At 44.1% G+C, this 24,557-nt stretch overlaps 1 protein-coding gene across 10 annotated transcripts in view; it reads right to left on the bottom strand.

Moving 5' to 3' along the window:
* Nucleotides 1-24,557, bottom strand: part of LOC135217964 (glyoxylate reductase/hydroxypyruvate reductase-like) — an 84,110-nt gene that overhangs the window by 49,432 nt on the left and 10,121 nt on the right. The window contains exon 1 of one of the 10 annotated variants that reach the window (XM_064254073.1): nt 16,262-16,362. The exons of the other annotated variants lie outside the window; for them this stretch is intronic. Coding sequence (XP_064110143.1) covers nt 16,262-16,347 — 86 coding nt within the window. The 5' untranslated portion in view covers nt 16,348-16,362. Of the gene's footprint in view, nt 1-16,261; nt 16,363-24,557 lie in introns of those variants that run through there. 10 annotated transcript variants of the gene reach the window in all.

Genomic DNA, 24,557 nt, shown 5'->3' with positions numbered 1-24,557 from the left:
GTATACACAAGATGAAATACTTGAAAAATACCAAATTTGTAACTAATTTGTATTTTTCATAACTAACAAACCTGAGGTCTTAACATTAGGATTTACTAGCGCCAAGCTGGAAACCGGTAGAATTCAAATTACGCTTGTGAGATCCAGGGACTATTGGCATCTATACCAGGTCACAGGGCATGTATACCCAGAATGCCCACGGCGACCTGTGACCCCTTAGTTATATTTCTAACCCAGTTTAGACTGCTAGAGGGGTGGTTCGAGGTGGGCCTTTACCTGTTAAGACCTCAGGTTTGTTAGTTATGAAAAATACAAATTAGTTACAAATTTGGTATTTGTTCATATACGGAACAAACCTTCGGTCTTAACATTAGGATAGACTTACTGACTGGGAGTTTGCCATCTTATCCATTTCCGAATATATTAGGGAAATTCTAAGAGAATGGACAATGAACCTAGAACCAAAGATATAAGCGAATCTATTGGTTTCCCTCACTGGGTGTTGATACCATTCTATGGTTTACTCTTGTCCCTTGTAACTGGATCCACCCTCACCCCTCTCTTCCCTATTATCTAGAGGGGTGTGTTGCTACTGAAAAGTATATCATAACCTAAGATAGCTTCACAGTATGGCTGACCACCTCACCTGCATCTATGTTATTTTAGTTGTATTACGAAGAAAAATTGGGTATGTAGTCTATGCCCTTCTACCCAATTAGATGTTATTCAAAGTACTGACTTTGTTAGTTTTACTTATAATGTTGAAAGTTTGCACTGAAATTTAAGAATATTTCTTCAGTTTTATTGATTGATTCATTTATTATGTTAACAATAACATGCATATTACTTTATTTATGTTATATACTTTGACTTAACAAAAAAACAATAATTATTTATTACTTTGTAAGTATAGTTCAATGAAAAGGTGAAAAGAATAGTCACAGAAAATATGAACTTCCAGAAATTTAGGGGGGTCTTTCAACCCCTCCTCGGTACAGGCCTGGGTTGAGTGCTACAGACTAAAGATGTAACAATCGCCGGTGCTTTCACAGATATTCTTTCTTGATAATGATATTTCAGTTCTACAATGGCCAAAAGAAATTTAATATTGCCTTGAATAAATAAAACTTAGCTATCCACCAACTAAACAGACCTTGAAACTGCTACTCTGACCAACACTACAGGATTCTCAACCAAGAATGGCAACACTGAATTCCTAGATTTCCCCAGAATCACCTAACTCATCCACTATTCCCACAACTATTTGACAGTATGGGAGGTGAAGGTCTCCCTTCTGAGATAAAAAAACAGTCTCAAGGGCATTCATCACTTTCAGAAGGGAAGTAGTATGTATCTAGACACAGTGAAGCAGACTGCTTTTGTTTCCAGCATGAAAAGATTAAGGTTTGAAGACTTCAAACCCCAAGGAATTAGATTTGGAAATTGGCCAAATGAGTTTGGGGGTTGGCATCCTGAGAATTTAGGGCATCTTGTGGATACGTTTGATATCATCAAACAGACACATACAAAAATGCTGTAAAAAGATGCGAGACCTTCACAGGCTTTTTCGCGGCGTTCTCAGTCCCCATCTTTAAGCCAGCTTTTGGCTTCTTTGCCAGAAAGGTTGGATGGTTATTCATCCAAGGGGTTTGATGCCAGTAGCCAAGAGTTTAGGTCTGCAACCGGATTTTATTATCTGTGTTCCTGTCTTCTGCTGCTCTCCTTCAAGGGAGAACCCTTGGTTTCTAGTGTCTGGATTTCAACAGGTTTAAAGGTTTTCTTTAAGGATGTAAGACCTTCACAGGCTTTTGCAAGGCATTCTCAGTCCCCATCTTAAGCCAGCTTTTGGCTTCTTTGCCAGATAGGTTGGATGGTTATTCACCCAAGGGGTTTGATGCCAGTAGCTCAGAGTTTGGGTCTGCAACAGGATTTTATTATGTGTTCCTGTCTTCTGCTGCTCTCCTTCAAGGGAGAACCCTTGGTTTCTAGTGCCAACAATTGCATGATATTTGAAGTTGAAGCGCATGGTGAAATAGGTTCTTTTCCTTCTCTGAATTAAATTTTGTCTCAATGTCTCTAGTTTCAGAGATTTCAGCTGAAGATTTAAATAAAGAAAGAAACAGATTAGGCAAAATTCCCATATCTAGTCACATTTTTCCATTTTTCTTTTGTCATGTATATATCTTCATTATTGCTAATATTTTGCTTATTCCCCATTTATATAGTATATATAATGGGGAATAAGCAAAATATGAAATTTTCATTATTAAAATGAAGTTTTATTGTATACTTACCGAACAATTATAGGGCCGTGATTTCCACGAGCGGCAGGATACTAAATTCAAATTTAGCGCGTCGGCGTCGCCAACACTGGTGGTGATGACGTCATCTCCCTCCACTCGCGGGAGAACCAGGTACAACTGCCCAGGTGAATCCAATTCTTTCTGCCCGTCCGTCCACCTAAGGGGAGGAGGGTGGGTATAATCATAATTGTTCGGTAAGTATACAATAAAACTTCATTTTAATAATGAAAATTTCATTTTTATTGTAGTGTCTTACCGAACAATTATAGAGCTGATTACACATTTATGGGAAGGTGGGATTCAGTGGACCACTAGTATTTTTAAATGGTTACATTTATTGCAATACCAGTAAACACTCAAGGTGTCTGTTGTACCTTACCTTGTAAGAGAGCTACAGCAGACTGTTACTGCCTCTGGTCGGTGCTCTTCTTACTATTGTAGAGGAATTGGAATTTGACCAAAGTTAGCCTCTACAGGAGTGGAATCCTTCCGTAGTTCAAGCGAGTCAAGGCTGACTGACGGAGGATAGTAACAACAAAGATTGCCCTTGCCCTGGGCTAAGACCAGAAATTCAATCATACAAAACATTTGTCACCAACACCAGATTTAAAAACATATATACCCAACCATTGTAAAATCTGACCTAACAGACTGGTGAGTATCCCAGGTACTCAGTACCCCAGCTTCCCTTGAACTCGACAACCTATTCAAGGTGAAAAGTTAGCATAGAGGTGACGACCCCTGTGCCGTTTCTCCCAACACCATGCCAGAAACCGCCACCGGACCTAACGTTTTACAATTCTCGAAAACCGTTTCTATCTCTTTGAGATAATGACTCGCAAAAACCGAATTCGATCTCCAGAACGTGCTCTGAAGAATCGAAGCTAAAGATAAATTCTTTCTGAATGCTAAAGAAGTTGCCACTGCTCTAACCTCGTGAGCTTTAACTCTCAGAACGGAAAGATTGTCGTTCTCGGACTGCGAGTGAGCTTCCCTGATAAGCTCTCTAATAAAGAAACGATATAGCATTCTTAGAAAGAGGACGAGAGGGATTTTGAACCGAGGTCCAGAGCTTAGAAGATTATCCTCTAATACCCTTAGTGGCAAACAGATACTGCTTAATAGCCCTGACTGGACATAAGAGCCTTTCCTCCTCCTCATGTCCAACCAAATCAGATAAGTTCCTTACCACAAAACTCCTCGGCCAAGGATTAGAAGGATTCTCATTTTTGGCTAGAAAGGTCAAAGATACCGAAAATACAGCATTGCCTTGAGAGAAACCGACTCTTTTGTCTATAGCGTGCAATTCGCTGACACGCTTAGCAGAAGCTAGTGCAATAAGAAAGAGTGCCTTCTTAGTCAAGTTCCTGAGTGAAGCCGACTTCAAAGGCTCAAACGGTGGCCCCATGAGGAACTTAAGCACCACATCTAAGTTCCAAGCCACTGTATCTTGCGGGAGCTTAGTGGTTTCGAAAGACCTAATGAGGTCCGACAGATCTGAATTGGAGGAAATATCCAAACCTCGATGTCGAAAAACCGAAGAGAGCATGGCTCTATATCCTCTGATCGTCGAAGGAGCCAGTTTCTTAGAGTTCCTAAGAATAGAAGAAAATCTGCTATTTCTGTTAAAGAGGTCGCAGAAGTAGAGACTTTAGCACTTCTACACCACTCTCTGAAGATTCTCCACTTCCCTTGATAGAGTTTGTTAGAAGACTCTCTCCTACAACGAGCGATAGCTTCTGCAGCTCTTCTTGAAAATCCTTTCGCTCTGACAAGATTCCGGACAGTCTGAACCCTGTCAGAGCTAGAGCGGACAAGTTTTGGTGGAACCTCTTGAAGTGAGGTTGTTTGAGAAGCCACTTCTCTGGAGGAAGAAGTCTGGGGAAGTCTACTAACAACTGGAGAAGGTCCGGGAACCACTCTTTCCTGGGCCAAAAGGGAGCGATTAACGTTAGCGTTACATTGCTGTGCGACATGAACTTGTTCAGCACCTCTCTTATTAGACCGAACGGAGGGAATGCATAAGCTTCCAGACCCGACCAATCCAACAGCATTGCGTCCACCGACCAAGCTAGAGGATCTGGGACTGGCGAACAAAAGAGAGGAAGACGGTTGTTCCTTGATGTCGCGAACAGGTCTATTGACGGTCGTCCCCAAAGGCGCCAAAGTTTCTGACAAATCTTGTTGTCCAAAGTCCACTCCAGAGGTAACACTTGCTGTTCATCTTTCCCGGAACAAATCTCGGGACTAGCTGAACCTTCGCTTCGTTTGACCACAGGAGGAGATCCTTGGCTACTTCGTACAGAGAGAAAGACTGAGTCCCCCCCTGTTTCCGCACGTACGAGAGAGCCGTGGAGTTGTCGGAATGCACTGCCACTACTCGACCTTCTACTAAGCTCCGAAACTGTCTGAGCCCCAAGAAAATTGCTAACAGTTCCTTTACATTTATGTGGAACTTCTTCTCCTTCTCCGACCAAGCTCCTGAAGTCCGTTGATTTCCCAGTAGGGCTCCCCAACCTGTGTTCGATGCGTCGGAAAAGAACTGTAGGTTCGGGAGGATGGGTCGTAAATCTAACCCTTCTTCCAACCTTGCTCGAGAGAGCCACCACCTTAGGTCCTCTTTTATTTGATCTGTGACAGGAAAGGTAATCGAGTCTGGTTGTGTCTTCCTGCACCAAGAGGCTCTCAGGAAAAACTGCAGAGGTCTCATGTGCAGTCTTCCCAACGTCACAAATTTCTCCACTGACGTCAATTTGCCCAGGAGCCTCATCCACTGATTGGCAGAACTTTACCTTTTTGTCCAAGAACTCCTGAACTGTCTCCAGACAGCCTTGAACCCTCTTCGGGGACAGAAAAGCCCGAAAAACTTGAGCATTCAGAATCATCCCCAAATAAAGGATGCTCTGAGATGGAACCAACTGGGACTTCTGTTTGTTGACCAGAATTCCTAACTTTCTGGCAAGATCCAGAGTTGTTCCAAGGTCCTTCATGCACCGACTCTCTGATTCCGACCGGAGAAGCCAATCGTCCAGATAAGGGAGATTCTTACTCCTAATGTGCAGCCAGCTTCCTATCGGGGATAGAACCCTGGTGAAAACTTGAGGAGCGGTCGCTAGTCCGAAGCAAAGCGCCCGAAACTGAAACACCTTGCCTTCGAACATGAACCTCAGGTACTTCCGAGATTCGCGATGTATCGGAATGTGAAAATAAGCGTCTTGCATGTCCAGAGAGACCATCCAATCCCCCTGTCTGATGGACTCCAGAACCCGACCGAGTGGTCTCCATATGAAATTTTGTTTTCTGGACATGCAAGTTCAGGGCGCTCACATCCAAAACCGGCCTCCAGCCCCCTGATGACTTGGGAACTACAAAAAGGCGATTGTAAAAGCCTGGAGGAAAATCCCCTTCTATCTGTTCTATCGCTTCTTTGAGAACAAGCGCTTCCACTTCTGCGGCTAGCGCCAGAAATTTGTCTGAGCCCGGAGAGTATGCCTGGAATGGAATTGGCACAGGTGAGAGCGAGGGAGGTGAAACGAGAGGAATACGATAGCCGAACTTGAGTACTTGCACTACCCAGGCTTCTGCTCCTCTGTTTTCCCATTCCTCCCAAAACAGCGCCAGCCTGGCTCCCACTGGTGCATGAAGAACCGAGCTTTCATTTGGAAGGTTTGTTAACCTTGGCCGAGGCCTTAGACTGAGGTCGCAAATTCGACTTCGGCCGAAAGAAGCGCTTGGTTTTCTCCCTCGAAAAGGCGCTTGGGTCAGAGGAGAAACCGAAGGAACAGTCTCCACAGGAGCTTTAGGTCTCTTAGTAGACTGTGCCAGTAAATCCGAAGTAGATTTCTTATCTAGCGCAGACGAAATTGACAACACTACATCGTCTGGAAAGAGGTTATCTTTCACAAAAGGAGCAAACAAGAGAGCAGACTTCTGTTGGGACGTAACCCTTTTAGAAGCAAAGGAGCACCAAAGTTGCCTTTTCTTAAGGGTACCAAAGGCGATGAGCGAAGCTAACTCATCACATCCATCCCTAATGGATTTGTCCGCACAGGACAGAACACCAATCCAATCCTCCGCTAACTCCTGAGAAAGAGAAGGACAGTCTTCGATCTTGGCCGCTAAAGCGCCAATAGTCCAATCAAGGAAGCTAAAGACTTCCAAAAGTTTAAATTGATTCTTTACAACGTGGTCCAACTCAGGCGCTGTAAAGAAAACTTTCGCTGCGGCGAAAGCAGATCTTCTAGAGGAGTCGATTAAACTGGAGAAGTCTCCCTGGGAGGAGGCAAGAAACTCCCAGAGAAGGAGCTTCCCCAGTTACATAAAACCTATACCTCTTACGAAGCAACTTAGAGGGAGGGTAAGCAAAAAGAGCCTTCCCTAAGTCTCTTTTCATAGATCATATTTCTCCGTCTCTTTCAACGAATGTCTAACCGCTTTAGATAGAACAAGTTTTGGGAGGAGAGGGTCTGAAGTTTTCCTCCTCATCAAAAAAGTCGAAGTTGGGGAGCGCGGGGCCGCTTCTCAAAATAATCTGGATAAGATACCAGAAGAAATCTAAGGAGACGTGAATAACACGAGAGGTGATGTGAATCCTCCTCCTCTACTTCTTCTTCATTCTCCGATACCGTCCGAAGAAGTAGACGGAACTACAAACCGGATCTGAAGGTTTCGAACCACCCATGGACTCATTCATCCAGTTGGTTAACATCTCTAACTGCTTGCGCAAAGGCGCCAGAGACGAATCAAAAACAGTTAACGTAGGCTTGGAAGAGCCTAAATGTTCAGCAGGAGGCGGAAAACTACTTGCGCCTCGCTCGGAGCCGCCGAAATTCGAGGCGAAACAGGCGCATCAGGCGTAACAGACGAAAAAGAAAAAAGCGCCTAAGAAACACCCTTAGAACTGCTAGCTACAGCGCTAAAACCACAATCTCTACTAGTAGATGGAGCCGAAAAAGGCACAGATTGAGGCGACGAACGAGCCGCTAATGGCCGCGGCGCAACCCTACTCTCAGGCTCCTTATACCGCTTGACTGGAGGAGGCGAAGAATCGGCGCCTGAACGCCTCTTTAAGGGACGCGAAACCGGGCGAATCTCGCCAAGAGCGCCGCGCGACCGGAGACGAATCGCTTGAATCATTCGAAAGGCGTCTGACCGCAACACCTTTCCAACGCTTAACCGAGCCCTGTTGAGGCGCAACAGGCTCAACAAGAGAGGCGCCTGTCTGTGGGCAAATCCCGATCGACTCCCTTGGACTTCCGGTATGTCTTCTCCCCGGTGCGGGGGAGCTGGACAGTGACCTTTGTCTAGGAGACGTGTCAGGACAGACAGACGCACCCTCAACTACACTCTTACCTGAAGCCGCTTTCTCCAAAAACGTCTTAACTGAATTACCAAGTTGCAAAACCGTATTCGCTAGTACCGAAAATTTCTACCGAAATTTCTGATCTAACCTCGATTCCAGACTGGCAATGGTGTCGGAGAAACTACACGGGAAGCCGGAGAAGCGGGATTAGTAGGAGGAATAGGAGGTGTAGTTAAAGTTGGAGACATAACAATTTGAGGAGAAACAGAAGGAACAGAAGCATCGCAAGACGAAGCGGAGCTAAGTCTACTTTCCCTAAGCGCTTCTTTTCTAATTCTGTCTTTAGCTAATTTCTCCGAGTATGAACTAAAAAACTTCCATTGAGAATCAGTCCAATCACTACACTCGTTACATGTTCGATCTGCTGAACAAACCTGTCCCCTACACTTAACACATTTAGTGTGAGAATCATATTCTAACTTGGATAATCTAGTTTTACATCCTGAGATGCAAAACCTAACTCCCGACGGACTAGAATCCGACATGGCAACGCCTAAATAAAAAGCAAAATAACAACAACGCCAAAAAAGAGTACTTCACCAATTCCGAAGATCAATTCCACAAGAAAAAAAAAAAGCGAAGCAAAGTCATCCAACCGCACCGACCACCGATGTTCACCGGACGCCGGCAGGAAAAGAATTGGATTCACCTGGGCAGTTGTACCTGGTTCTCCCGCGAGTGGAGGGAGATGACGTCATCACCACCAGTGTTGGCGACACCGACGCGCTAAATTTGAATTTAGTATCCTGCCGCTCGTGGAAATCACGGCTCTATAATTGTTCGGTAAGACACTACAATAAAAATTAACAATTATGAAGACAAATACATAACAAAAGAAAAACTAAAATGTGACTAAACATGGGTGTTTTGTCTAATCTGCTTCTTTCTTTATTTAAATCTTCAGCTGAAATCTCTGAAACTAGAGACATTGAGACAAAATTTAATCCAGAGAAGGAAAAGAACTTATTTCATCATGCACTTTAACTTCTAATATCATGCAATTGTTGGCACTAGAAACCAAGGGTTCTCCCTTGAAGAAGAGCAGCAGAAGACAGGAACACAGATAATAAAATCTTGTTGCAGACCCAAACTCTGGGCTACTGGCATCAAACCCCTTGGGCGAATAACCATCCAACCTATCTGGCAAAGAAGCCATAAGCTGGCTTAAAGATGAGGACTGAGAATGCCTCGAAAAAGCCAGTGAATGTCTTACATCCTTTTAAGAAAACTGTGAAACCTGTTGAAATCCAGACACTGAAAGCAACATAGACCCCTACAATTGCCAAAACCACCTACCAGAAGACCTAGGACAAGAGGCGGAATCAAGACTTGAGGCACAAAATGCAAGCAAACAGTGGTGACAGGTGACTAAACTTTAGAACAAGAAACCTGGTGTGGCACCACAAGTGACAGCACTCTAGCACAGGTAACCACTCTCTCTAAAACAACAAACCTGATATCTCTTCTTCCTTGGAGAATACACCAACTTACACTGCGGCACAACACACCTCAAACACTTGAGAAAAGAGGAAGTAAGAGGAGATGGGTATCACTGCAATCATAATTGTGATTTTTAACACCCAAAGAAACTTCCTGACCATCAGACAACTGGCACATCTGAAGACCAAGACAAAGGGCATGGGCAATCAGTGCCAAGCAGAAAACCATGGTGCCACTGCCACTACAGCACCTTTAGCCAAAGAAAGAGAAGATCCCAGATAAGGATCGCTAGGATTGGAGGCCTCCTGGAAGGCCTGGGAGAAAAAGACTTGAATCTACAAGCTTGCTGCTCTCAACCTACAACATTTGTGATCTATCTACTCAGTGTGCTCAACTCTATCATACACATCTTCGGCGAGGTAACACCAACATGCACGTGACTTGCACCAGGTTGGTCAGAAGACAATGAGCACAAACCTCTTTCTTCCCTGATTATCATACTTCCCTATACCTTCAGTAGGAGATTCCTTGGGTGTGGCCAAGGTATGGCTAACTAGGAGGGAGGTCACTGGCAAAACACAATGAAATTGGAAGGGCAACATAGCTAAAGTAGCCATCATAAATCCCATAAATATTTCTACAGAAGCCATGAGACTACCTACATCTGATTCCAACTTCCCATCCCTCATATGCCCAACAACACAGGGAGATTTACCTGAGGGAGAAGAATGTCTTAAGTGAGAAGGATTGTTATGCAAAGGAGAAAGAGGAGAGGAGCAACAATTCAACTGGCCATAAACACTAGATAGGCTCTTACTCCTATCGTTTACAACTTTAGTTTTAGAGGAGCTCTTTCCTGAAGTTTCCTATCCCTATTAACATTTCACCTCTTCTTATACAGTGGTACCTCGACATACGAAATTAATCCGTTCCGAGGCGTAATAGTAATAAGGAGATAATAAATTTGACAGTCATTATGAATGAATAATTGAGCACAACACGAAGCGGTTGCTTCAATAATTACAAACTGTTTTTAAACAACCCAATCCACGCAGACAACAAGATCTCGCCTTCGTATCATGAGCTTTTTGTATCTTGAACCGCATTTTACATGTAAAATGCCTAATCCGTTCCAAGCCCTACAAAAACACCCCAGTAAATTATATTTCCAGGCTTACAACACATATTCTAGGGTTATGACGCCGATCCGACGGAAGAAATATGACTCCAAAAAGGTAAAATACTGTACATACTTGAGTAATATTCAACTGCATGTAATGTACAACCCCACTTTTACTGCATATATTAGGACTTCAGCATATGTCCCTTAGCAATAAGCCTAGCCTATGTTAGCAGTTTGTACTGTAGCCTAGTCTATGATTCTGACATCTAAACCTGAGAAGCTAAAAGCTTAGAATATGCCAATAATATGTATAAATAATCAGTTTGTACTCATTTCAAATAATTATTAATTAATCATTAACTATAATACACAAACAAACAAAAAAAAACCTTCCCACCTTTTGTTTACATTCAGCACTGACGAGTACCGGATGATCGCCAAGCAATCACTTTTCCTATCACACAGTAAGCCATAAATTTTCATTATCTCTCTTCAACTAATGAAACTACCAAACAGCATAATAACTATTCATTTCTATTCTTTATTCTAACTTTACCTAATGGAGATACAGAGTTACTGACAGCTATAATGAAACATATACGTAATATTAAAACAGAAAAAGAATTCTAGAAAATATGTATTTGTTGGCTTCGATGATAGCAGTCTGATTTATTTTATATTTTATGATATCCAATTCACAATTTTTTTATTAAATGTATTGCATGTACTCATTTCAAATAATTATTAAGTAACCATTAACTATAATAAACAATCAAAAAAAAAAAAAAGCTTCCAAACTTCTGTTTACGTTCAGCACTTACAAGTACCGAATGATCGCCAAGCAACCACTTTCACCTAGCACACAGTATATACAGTAATCAAATTTTTGTTATCTCTCTTCAACTACTGAAACTACCAAACAGTATAATAACCATTCATTTCTATTCTTTATTCTATCTTTACCTAATGTTTTTTTTATTAAATGTATTGCATGAATAAGTTTTTCAAATTACAGCATCCTTTTACCAATAGAATACATAAAGCACAAGGGGTAGATGCTGACCAATAGGAGAGCAGGATCTTACGGGGTGACTAGCATCAGGAACCAATGGGAGAGCGGGAGGATGGTGGCAAGTTTACTCAGTTGGCGGCGCGCGAGTTTTAAAATTGTTCTCAGTGGTCCGGGCGAATCTCGGGACTTTACAGCAACAACCTTTCGTAACTTGAACTATTTTTGTATGTAGAGAAAAAAAATCTTCGTATTTGCTTTCGTATCTCGAGTTTTTCGTAAGTTGAGCCTTTCGTATGTCGAGGTACCACTGTATTTCCGGCAAATATTAATAATTGGCCAATCAACACACTAGCTGCATCAGTCATCGAATGAACAATCCCTACTCCTGCACCTCAAGTTTGTGACTTTCAAAAGACAAAACATCAAATCAAATGCTACATCCATATACATGTACCTTACAAACATTGTCCAATTTATCATTGTCCCCTTTAGCAAAATTTCTAAATAGGAAACAAAGCCAATCAATATCATACTAAAAGCAATCTAGGTAGTTCAGCAACCAAAAAGCAAATTAAATAACACCCAGTCCTCTTACCAAAGCAACAGAAACAAAACAGAATAACAGATGCATTAACCACAGTTCACCCTACATGATCTTATTAAACAGTGTTTGTTAACACACTATCAACCTCCCACTGGCAAGAACTTTATAGTTCATAATGGAGAGGAACGATTCATTTCAGTAATCCCTCGTTCTAATATTTGAAACTCACAGAGAGATGGTACAGTTGTGCCTTGAGATACGAAAGGCTCAACTTACGAAAAACTCGAGATACGAAAGCAAATACAAAAAATTTTACGGCTCTACATACGAAAATTGCTCAAGATACGAAAGGTTATTGCTGTAAAGTCCAAGATTCGCCCAGACCAACGATAACAATTTTGAAACTCGCGCGCCGCCAACTGAGTAGACTCGCCACCATCCTCCCGCTCTCCCATTGGTTCCTGATGCTAGTCACTGCCATGAGATCCTTCTCTCCTATTGGTCAGCATCCCTCCCATTATGCATCTACGTAGCGGCATGCTTCTTCGGCCACTGCACGGCATCATCTGTATCGTACGCACGCAGTTTTCGTTCGTTCTAACGATTTCGTTTATTATACTTTATCGTGTTGTGTGAGAACTTTACTACATACGTATACGTACTACATAACATAATTACGTACAGTATATACGTAGCCATGGGTCCCAAGAAACTTGAAATTCACGGAAAGAAGAGGATGCTCTCTTTGGAAATGAAGATGGAGATTATCAAGAAGTATGAAGCTGGTATGCGATTGAGTGTGATTGCCAAGGAATACGGCAGAAATCCGTCGACAACAGGCACCATCCTTAAGCAGAAGGATGCCATCAAAGCAGCTACACCTTCCAAGGGCGTCACTATTTTGTCCAGCAAGAGGACCCACATGCACGATGAAATGGAAAGGCTTCTTCTTGTCTAGATAAAAGACAAAGAAATCGCTGGCGATACGATAACCGAGACGGCAATCTCCTACAAGGCCAGCGCTATTTTCGGCGATTTGATTGCCCAGGCCGAAGACGATGGAGGAGAAGGGCCATCAACGCCAACCCCAGACTTCAAGGCTTCACATGGGTAGTTCGAGAAATTCTGTAAACGGACTGGCATCCATTCGGTGGTGCGGCATGGGGAGGCGGCCAGCTCGGACACAAAAGCGGCCGAAGCCTTTAAAAAGACGTTCGACGAGATGATAATCAAGGAAGGCTACAGTTCTCAGCAAGTCTTCAACTGTGATGAGACTGGCCTTTATTGGAAAAAAATGCCTCGTTGGACGTACATCACGGAGGAAAAGAAGAAGCTACTCGGGCATAAGCCTATGAAAGACAGGCTTACACTCGCACTTTGTTCGAACACCAGCGGGGATTGCAAGGTGAAGCCCCTACTTGTCTATCATTCCGAGACTCCTCGAGCCTTCAAGGCCCACAAAATGCTTGAGGAGAAGCTTCCAGTGATGTGGAGGGCTAATGCAAAAGCCTGGGTAACGAGGCTTTTGTTCACCGAGTGGATAAATCTGTGTTTCGGCCCAACAGTGAAGAAATTCTTGGAAGAGAAGCGCCTCCCTCTGAAATGCCTGCTGGTGTTGGACAATGCCCCTGCTCACCCTCCTGGCCTCGAGGAAGATATCCTAGTGGAGTATTCCTTCATCAAGGTTCTTTATCTTCTGCCTAACACCACCCCTCTCTCAGCCCATGGACCAGCAAGTGATATCGAACTTCAAGCAGCTGTATACGAAACATCTTTTCAAGAGATGTTTCAACATCACCGATACCACAAACCTCACCTTGTGTGAATTTTGGAAGGAGCACTTCGATATCGTGATATGCATCCGACTCATCGACCAAGCTTGGCAGGAGGTTTCGAGGCGAACCTTGAATTCCTTGTGGAGGAAACTCTGGCCTGATGCCGTATCCGCCCGAGACTTCGAGGGATTCGACGTGGGCGAAGCAGGTGCTGCAGATTCAGAAACAGTTGACGATCCTGAAACTGTTTCGCAACCAGATCTTGACGAGATCGTTGCACTCAGGATGTCAATGGGGCTGGTCGTCGACGAGGACGACATCAATGACCTTCTCGAGGAGCACCAAGAGGGGCTTACGACGGATGACCTGAAGGAGTTGGAGGCCATGCAACATAACATCGTTCAAGAGGAGTTCTCTAGCAGCGGCGAGGAGGAGGAAGAGGACTCTATGACAACGGCAGAAATTAACCGAAAAGGCTTACACAGGTCGTATGCTTGCACAGTTCGATGACGTTTGCCCGAGTCGTTTCAGGAACATTGTTAAAAGTAGGCAGAAGCAATCTTCCTTGAATAGTTATTTTTTAAAGAGGCCTTTAGTAGGAGTAGTAAGCAAAAAGGAAGAACCAAGTGATACTACTAAAAAACAGGAAGTTGAAAGTGGTGAAGAAGTTGGAAAAAAAAAAATAAGGGGGTCCTCGAGTTACGACGTAGATCCGTTCTTACGATGCATCGTAACACGATTTTCAGCGTAAGTCGGAACATTGAAAAATACCACATGATTTAATGTAAATACCTATCAATAACAACGAGAGAACAATTCCTTACCTTTATTAGTTTGATTGGCTTGCACACTGGAGAGGAAGCTGCGGTGCTGGAGAGACTGGGGGAGGTTAGTGAAGAGAAAAAGAACCTCCAGAAGTTGCTGGGGGGGGGCGAGATGCTGAGGCAGATGATTCTTGACGTGGAGGCATACGCTTTCCAAAACAAACCTGTCTCGTCTACGTTAAACACTTGCTGAGCAGAATAACCCCCCTCCTTAATTATCTCAGACAACGCTTTAGGAAATTCACTCGCTGCTTTCTCATCCCCACTAGCAGCTTCACCTTGCAATTTAAGGTTATGGTAATTGGCCCGAGCCTTAAATCGCATAAACCAACCCCTACTAGCCACAAACTCTTCACTTTCACTTCCCTCCCCCTTTTCTTTTTTCAACGCTTCAAACAATCTTTTCGCCTTCTCCTGAATCACCATAAGGCTGACTGGGATACGCCGTTGATTTTGGTCTTCCAACCAAAGCACCAATAACCTTTCCATTTCAATTATTAGACCACTACGCTGCTTAGTTATCACTGTCGCTTTCATAGGAGCAGATCCTTTCACATGTTCAACGATGCGCTCTTTATCTTTGATAATGGTAGCAACGGTCGAACGGCTAAGGCCAAGCGAGCGGCCAATGTTTGTTGGCGTTTCTCCCTTCTCGGATCGCTTTATAATGTCCACTTTAATTTCCATGGTGATGGCCTTTCTTTTCTTCGATGCACTACCATCAGAAGAGTCCGCCTTGCGCTTGGGAGCCATAACAAAGAGCAAAAAGTTACAAAAACGATACAACACGAGGGAGAGAGAGGCAGTGTAAACAACCAAAATGGCGTATGGGCGAGGACTGAGCGTAGCGAAGCGACGCCGTCCTCTCCCCCACAAAGCGTATTCTTCCGCCGTGCGCCTGGAACTAGTTCGCGTTTGTTTACGTTGCTTACGACGCTAAACCGCGTAAGACGGAACGACGCAAAATATTATTTTTTATATTTTTATGGGGGCGCGTTCGTAACCACGAAACATCGTAAGTCGAGACCAGCGTAACCCGAGGACTTACTGTATGTAAAAATCAAGACAAGAAAAAAAAATTTTAATTTTAGTTTTTTGTAAAGTTAAGTGTTACAGTTTTGTTAATGTTTCATAAAGTTTAGTTTATGTATGTTTTCCTTACATTTTTTTGTTTCGTAAAGTTAAGTGTAAGTACGTATCTGCAGTTTGTCCTCCTCTGTCGCCACTTTCGGAGATAGCCTCACTCGAAAGGTAAGCTTCCACATTTTACTACATACGTACGTATGTACGTACAGTATTTCTTGTATACCATGCACACTAATACACTTTATTTACAGGTATATTAGCAGTACGTATTAAGTTAGGTATTGAATGGTCCAAATTGTTGTAGTATTTAATTGCTTATAGGTCAATTTAGCTTTATTATGAAATTTACTGGGGTGTTTTTGGAGGGCTTGGAACAGATTAGCCATTTTACATGTAAAATGCGGTCCAAGATACGAAAAGCTCATGATACGAAGGCCGCCTCTGAACGGATTAATTTCATATCTTGAGGTACCACTGTACTTTACTTTATTCTGACCAAATACATATTCTAATATATTTGAATTATGTATAAATATTAAACAAAATTAATACTAAAAAACTTGAAGCCTTAAAGTGACATTTCCAAGATAGTTGTAAGTGGACATAAAATTTCTGGTAAGCAACTGGTTATGCTATTAAATACCACAAGCTCAACAGTAGTCTCTTCTGTAAAATGGAACAGCTACAAAATATTGGAAATGTTCTAGAAGATAATTTTCTTAACAGCCTTAATAAGCAGTAGTTAAAACATAAAAACTAACGATGGCCCTTTACTTAAACTACTGTACTTACCTGGTGACAAAACTGTAGTGATGAAGGGCCTCAGCTAAAGCAACAAATAAAATCTTTTTCACAGTAACTCTCACATGACCTAGCATTAATCATCTACATGAAGAACAATAGGAGTACTATACTGTATATACTTTGTGTTTGCACGTCTCAAGTTCATGACACTGCATCACATGTAACATCTAAGTGATTATACGTATAAATACTCCTGCAACATCCAAGACACAAACCTTCATAGAAAAAAAAAGACAATTATTTCAGCACCTGGCAATTTTACAAGAGCATGAAACTTCTCCTTTACTCTGAATTACCTGATTTGTATTTTAAAAAGAAACTCTCCCATTAAACTAAAAAGTATGAAAAAAATGAAAAAGTCCTGGAAAGAATACATTTTTGACCTTTCAGTCAGGCCATAAAATCAATACATCTTAAGCTGCCTGAAAGCTGGTTACTTTCAGTGCCCAAGACCCAGCTTCCAATCTGACTGGTCATCAAAGACATGGCCCTCTGGTAAGCCATTACAGGCAGTCCCCGCGTTACGGTGGGGGTTCTATTCCCGGCAGGGCGCTGTAAGCCAAAAAATCACCTTAAGCCGAATCATCCTAATTATAATGGGAATAGATAGCAAAAGTGCTGAAAGTCTCTATTACAGCCCTGTAAAGCAGGTTAACAGCACCAAGAGCAAGGCGTCTCAAGTCCAGAACGACTTAACCCGAACCTTATGTAAACCGGGGACTCCCCCACTCTAAGATTATAAGTGAGAGGATTATAAATTTAGCCAGAAGAGACAGTTGCTACTTGAGGAGGCATTAGTAGTGTCTGATAGTATTTGCTCAGAAAAAAACTTGCAGAATATGTGACAAAATAAAAAGAAAATGTAGCTCATAATAAACAACAATATTCCATGTAAAAAATAAAATGCACCATTTTATAATATATAGTCTCATCATGGTTGTTTCATCCGTAATCTAAGATGAGAGTAAATGTACCATACAAATAACTAAGTGGAAATAATAGACCAATAAAGGGATTTTGACGAAGGAAAAATCTATTTCTGGGTGATTGGCTCGTGTCGCCCTATGAAAGGATCCTTAATATCATTCTTTCTAGGTAAAATTAATCTAAAATTACCAGAGAAAAACAAAATTAAGAAAATGTCAGTAAAACTGACTCGCTCACTCTTAAAAAGAAGTGTCGGTATGGCAATAGGGGCGAGTGGGAACACTACCACGAGACATTCACCAATTAGACCTTCCAATCAGAATCCCCACAAGAGAGAGCTGATACCAACGGGCGATGCGGCCGCTGCTACTACTACTAGAGGACGCCACGGACAGCAGCGCCCTAGCGGTCATCCTTAATCTAAGAACATCTTGTCCTGCAGGGGGGGGGCAATCAATACAGGGTGGGTTTCATAGGGCGACACGAGCCAATCACCCAGAAATAGATTTTTCCTTCGTCAAAATCCCTTTTCTGGGCTCAGCTCGTGTCGGCCTATGAAAGAGTACCAGAGAAACAGACAAGATGGGAAAAAAAGGACAAATGAAAATCAGTTGTAAAATGAGGGATATAATATAAGTAAATCAGTTATTACAGCAAATAAACTAAGTACTTAAGGCTAACTTATTTTAAACAATGACATAAAAGAAAGTTAGTAATGTAAAGTACTTAAAATTACAGTAAACATAGTAAATTACAATAATGCAGTGTAATTATAACAAAATGGATTTACTTAGATAACTTATTTACAAAATATACAAACAACAAATTGTGGTTCCTACCCTAGCATAAAAATAAGGGTAGGTACACTGAAGTACATTATCAGTACATGGTGTGGATGTCCCTAGCAAAAAAATAAGGGACAATCCTCTAATATGATCTCAGCGGCTAAGGCTAGAATATCCGAGTAGCATGGCGATAGGGTGAGGCATGTTGGATGAGGTAGGTAGAGAGGAGACCTGGATCTATACTACGACTACTATACAGTATCAGGAGAAACAATGTTTCCCGCTACTACTGCAGAAAATTTTAAAGATTCCAAGGACTTTAGATAATGACGTTTAAAGACTGTCGGAGATTTCCATCCAGTATACTTTTTAAGATCCTCAAAGTTCATATGTGAAAGTAATTAATTGAGGTGGCTACTCCCCTGATGTCATGTGCTTTTGGAAATGAATCAGGATTGGCTTGTTTAATGAAGTAAAGGAGTTTTTTGTCTAATACCTTTTACTGATAAAGTACCACCTTTTTCTCTCATGAAGAGAGAACCTGAGGATCTTGAGGATGTACGAGATAGAAAGGCTCTTAAAGTTGATACTGGGCAGAGAGAAGGGTCTTGCGGAAGTGGGATGACTTTCCAAGGGGCCCACCTTGCAAGAGGATCCTCATTTTTAGCCAAAAAACTACGATCCGGAGCAAGCAGAACTTCTCCTGAGGGGAGGAATTCCACATGACCCGCATCTCTGGATAGAGCCGACAGTTCTGAAATTCTAGCTCCTGAAGCTAGGCTTAATAAGAATAATGTCTTTCTAAGAAGCATTATGAATGTACAAGACGAATTGTCAGTATCTGATGCTAGTTTGAGGACATCAATTTAAGAACCATGAAACTGCAGTAGCCTTTGAGAAGGTCTAAGTCTAGCACAGGCTTTAGGATAGACGTGAAATAAGACTCAGTCAGATCTATCTGGAAACCTAACTGAAAGATCTTCTTCAAAGCCGATTTATGAGTAGTAATAGTGCTAGCTGCTAAAACCTTTTTACAAACAAGGATCTGAAAAAGGATATAGCTAAATTAACTGTCATGGTTGTAGTGTTTGATTCTTTCAGGAAGGATGCTAATTTTTTAACAGCTGAGTCTATTGTCTAATAGTTGACTCTCTCTTATCCTGATCTAGGAAGAGGATGTTTTGTGGATCAATGTTAGCATCTTTATTAGCCGCAAACTTCATGAAGTCCATAAAGTTAGGGTCTGAAGAATTCCTGAGGAAGCGAACACAGTCCTCATTTGTACTGATTGTGACAGCTTGGGATTGGGAATCCGTTGAGGTCGGAGACCCAATTCCAGAAGCAGAGGATACCAGTTGCTCTTGGGCCAGTCCGGAGCCATCAGAGCTACTATTACCCTTGAAGTTCTCCAGCTTGCTCAAGACTTTCAAGAGGAGATTCACTGGAGGAAAAGCATAAATTTTTCTCCACTGATCCCAATCTAACGACAGGGCGTCCGTGGCATAAGCCAGAGGGTCCAGGTTGGGGGCCACATAGCAAGGGAGCTTGTGGTTCGCTTGTGAGGCGAAGAGATACTACTTGGAGACCTGGACTCTCCGGCATATCCACCGGAATGACCCGTCGTCTAGGGACCATTCTGATTCCAGAGGGACTGACCGGGACAAGCGTCTGCTATCACATTTCTTACCCCCGCCAGGTGAGTGGCGAACAGATGCCATTTGTGTTTGTTTGCTAGGGCAAAGATGGCTATCATGACATGGTTCACATGCTTGGATTTGGACCCTCCTCTGTTGATGCAATGAACTACCACTGCACTGTCCAAAACTAGTCTTAGATGAGACTTTTTCGGGGGAAGCAGTCTCTTCAAGGTAAGAAATACTGCCATTGCTTCCAGAACGTTTATGTGGAGCTGGCGTAATTGAACTGACCAAGTCCCAACGAACCTGTTTGAACTGAGAATATCCCCCCCAACCCCCACCCGGACAGGGAGGCATCCGTGTGAATGGTTAACACTGAAGGGGATATTGAAGGGGTACCCGCTTGGCTAAGTTCTTTACTTTTGACCATGGACGAGTTGATGCGAAGGATCTGTGGAATTACTGACAACTTGTCTCGAGATTTGGCGTTTGCTCTCGATCGCCAAACTCGATTTATATCTTTTAGCCTTGCTTTCAGGAGGATATCTGTCACTGAAGCAAACTGAAGGGACCCTAGGATTCTTTCCTGGCTTCTCCTTGATGTTGCTTGCATTTGAGAAAATGTCTGACAGACTTTGCTATTTCTTTCCGTTTGGCCACTGGAATTGACAGATTGTGGGAAGACAAATCCCATTGGATTCCTAGCCACTGAAAACGAGACTCCGGAGTAAGTCTGGATTTCGTTTTGTTTATCTGGAACCCCAGATGTTCCCAGAAAGTGAACTACCTTTTTGGTGGCTTTGAGGCATTCCTCGACTGTTGGTGCCCAGATCAACCAATCGTCGAGGTATGCTGCTATCATTATTCCCTGAGCTCTCAATTGCTGCACAACTACTTCTGCTATTTTTGTGAATACCCTGGGGGCTACATTCAGACCGAAGGGCATCACTTTGAATGAGAATGTCTGATTTCCTAGCCTGAATCCTAGGAATGGGCGGAAGTGTCTGGCTATAGGGATATGATAGTATGCGTCTGTAAGATCGATGGAGCATGTGACGGCTCCACGAGGAAGTAAGGTCCTTACTTGCGAGAGGGTAAGCATCTTGAACTTGTCGCAACGAATGAAAGAGTGTTTTTTTAGCCTTGACAAGTCTAAGATTACCCTTCTTTTTGTTGAGCCTTTCTTTGGCACGCTGAATAAGCGACCTTGAAATTTTAGATGCTTGACTCTCGCAAATTGCTCCTTTCTGAAGGAGTTCCTCCGCATAATCTGTCAATTCCTTTGATGGTGGTACTTGGCGGAATGATTTGATTGGAGGGGGATCTTTGATCCAACTCCAACCCAATCCCTTGGACACTATGCTCTGTGCCCAATTGCTGAACCCCCACCTGTGACGGAAGAGGAACAGCCTCCCTCCTACCTGGGGAGCCTCATTGTTGATGGGGCGGGTTGACCACCACGCCCTCCTCTGAACTGCTTACTCCTTGTCGCCCTCCCTCGCCACGCTGGCGAAAGTAGCCCCTCTCGCCCTACCTCTCGATTGTCTATTAAAGGGAGGGTAGGCCTGACCTTCATACATAGGGTTGAAGGCCGGCGAGAGTGCGTAGGAGGTCGAAGGTTGTGACTGAGGAGACAGCAGGAGGATGGGCTGGTTCTGCTTTGATGTAGAAGGTTGTCCCTGTTGGGTAACCGGGACGGCCTGAACGAATTGCTGCTGTTGCTGGTGTTTCTGGTAAGGCTGGAACCTTTTTCCCGACTTCTTTGGTTTCTTACCAGCAGTGGGGACGGATTCTTGCTTCCTCTTAGATGAGATACCCCACCTAGCTCTAAGGCTCTGGTTGAGCCTAGCAGCCTCGTGGTGTACCTCATTTACAGCGGACTCTGGGAAGAGATCCGCTCCCCACATGGAAGCCAGGAGTCTATTAGGTTCGTGCCTAATAGTGCACTCCTGCAGAACGTGCTTTCGGCAATTCCTCCTAGCTTGGAAGAAGTCGAAAGCATCCGTCTGAACCGTCTGAAGCTGGGACTTGGCCAAAATCTTAAACAAAGGTTCCGTGCCATACGAGAGGCAGCCATCTCCGTGATAATCAGAGAATTGAGGGACCTGCCAAACCTAGTTCGAGCGTCGAACTCTGCCTGAATCAAGGAATCAGGCAGCCTTGGGAGCTTTTCGCCGAACTGGTCCATGGCACAGTCCGGTTTGAGCTTACCAAGCGTGAACGTGGCTGGCAAGTTCTCCCACAATTCTCCGAAAGCTGGGAAGAGCGGAGAAGTAGACTCTGCTTCCCTTAGCTGTGGCATGGGCTCATCCTTGAGGACTGCCTGAAGAGTCGTTTCTACTATTTTTGTAGCGAACGGAAGAGAAGCCTCCTCCTCCATCGCAAAAATAGTGAAAGGACTCTTGAAAGCCTGGAGCTTGGTGTGGTACACTCCCAGTCCTCAAGGCAGTGAACCCATTCGCGTTGAGCATGATCTCTACTGTAGAGAACGTTCTCCCTGGAGATCTTGTCCTCCCTAGTAAGCGCCGCTACGGTCAGCCTAGCATAGCCAATGAAAGGCTGCGTCAATCCCGGAGGATAAAACTCGAAGTCCTCAATCCTTCGAGTTCCACACTCCGGGATAGAGATCATACCAATCTTTAAACGGAGCGTAAGCGGCCACTCTCCATGGGTTCTCCATGGAGAAAGCTGGTAGTGACTCATATGGTGGAAGCTGGAAAATACCAGCACTTGTTATTTCTGGGGAGACTGGAAGAGGGACCTGAGCGAGCCCAGCTACTCGGTCCTCGTTCTCTCTAACTCTGTTAGAGAGATCCTGGATGGACTGGCCCGACTGAGACAGAGTGCTCGACAGTTGTGCGAACATCTGCTCGAACTTTGTTTCCTAGAGCGGAGACTTGAGAGCCAACCATCTCACCCACCTGTTGCATCACCACTGCTGAGAAAGCAGTGGGATCAAAGGTGCTAGGTCCCGCTACTCCAACCGGCGTTACCGAGGTGGATGCGGTGGAGGCTGGAGAAGGCATTGGCTCGAGCGTGATCGCGAGCTTCTCCTTTAGATAGACTTGCTTCTAAAGCTCTTTGAGTATGAAGAGCTCCGCTTAGCCTTCACCGCGTCAGCATAGGAAGTCGAAGACTTCTTAGCTGAAGAAGACGACGACGACTTTTTAGAAGTCGTCTTAACTAGGGTCTTCGGTTCTCTCTGTCCCTTCACCTTTGGGGGTACAGAGAGAGTGGGAGAGCGGGTAGGGATCTCAGATCCCACAAAGCCTTGGAAAGAAGCAGTAGAAGAAGGGACAGGAGAAGATCCAGGAGCGCCCAAGGAAAGACCTGGGCACCCGACACACCTACCTCAACCAACAAATCCTCAGCACCTACCGCCATAGGCTCAATATTAAGGTCCAAGGTTGCGACGTCCGGGACCGACTCTTGCGTGGCCACGACCCCGAAAGGACTGCTGCATCTCCTGCTGGATGGAGGCTATGAGAGGGGCTGCAGAGATGGGGTCAACATACCCTGTTGACTTGCCACCGGGGAAGATCTGAACGGCCAGCTTCTTGTCTAAAATGTAAGGCTGGCCTTTGGCGGCGTTCTTCCCAAAGCCGCCCACCCACGCTTTCAGGGTTGCTAGAGCGACCTCCCTACACCAGCAGCCTGAAAGAGAAAGGCGGAAATGAGCTTCTAATGGCGGGACGGGGTTAACAAGCTTATGTCTAAGAGTTGTTAGTAAAACGATAAAAAAGTCTATAATCGACTTACCCCCTCCACCAGCTGACTGGCCAGGTCGTAACAGATGGCGCAGGCTTCCGGGTGCCAGACGATCATATCGTTGTAAGGCGTGGCACACGGAGCGTGAGACCTGCACTCATCGTGGGCGCAGGGGTCGTACAACGTCGCGTTGCATCCAAGGACCTGACAGTTGGTAGCCTGTAAGTGGAAAGATACATAAGTATCAGGAGAACACTTACAGCCTAACAGTTGCTCCGCTGGTGGCAGAGCGAGAAAAGTTAGATTAAACCAGAGCCCCGCCATAATACGTGTGGTAGTAATATGGTTGGTTGTCCAAGGCTACGCCGGAGACAAGAGATAGAATCCAACCAGGTGTGGTGGTGAAATGAAACCACGACGGACAACGGCGGAGATGGTATACATATAAAATAAATAAAATTATAGAAATCATCGTAAAACTAGGGTATATCCTTAAAAATAACAATAATTATCAAACCTTTCCCCTCCCGTATACTAGAAGAGTGCCCGGGTAGAAGCAAGCTCCCCTTCCGTAGCGGGGGAGAAAGGTAAGGATATAGTAGGCAAGCAATCGACCACTAGTAATGACCACCCCGCCCGCCAGTAATCTATAACCAAAGGTGCCCCGGCTGCGGCGGAAGGCTCCGTTCGTTACAGAGAGGGAAGGTGGCTGAGCAACTGGGGGGGGGGGGGGAGGGTTCTCGGCGTAACACGGCGGAGAGAGAGAGGGGGGGGTGGCCTACTCCTCCCCGTCCCAACAACTATCCGCTCGGTGGACTCGGTACCCGATGAGTGGTCGCCCTATACCCCCGTAGGTGGGAACCCCTGGCCTCCTCAGAGAGGGAGGGAGGAAGGCAACTGAGGTTGTCATGGCAACCAAGGGGTCCCCCAGATCCCTACCTATAACCTGGGAGGGAGGGAAGGAAGGGGAAGGGTAAGGTGCGAAGGAACACGTGACCGCAAGTGGCCTAAGCCGCGATAGCAACACAACCGTGAAAGGGCCACGTGAACCAGACTGTACCAACACATGGGACATGCACCTAGGCTAGCCTAACACCCTAAATAGAACTAAAATTACATCGTAAAGATGGAAAAGACACTTTTAGTAGAAGAAAAAGAAGCCCAGGAGGAGACAAACTGTTCCGAGGAACAGAAGTCTACTCGGAGCTAGCGATAGCCGATGAAGAG

The sequence above is a fragment of the Macrobrachium nipponense genome, chromosome 9 (genome assembly GCF_015104395.2).
Source record: "Macrobrachium nipponense isolate FS-2020 chromosome 9, ASM1510439v2, whole genome shotgun sequence".
In the NCBI taxonomy this organism is placed as follows: Eukaryota; Metazoa; Arthropoda; class Malacostraca; order Decapoda; family Palaemonidae; genus Macrobrachium; species Macrobrachium nipponense.
The sequence above is the reverse complement of the archived record's forward strand: the minus strand, read 5'-3'. Positions and strand labels throughout refer to the sequence as shown.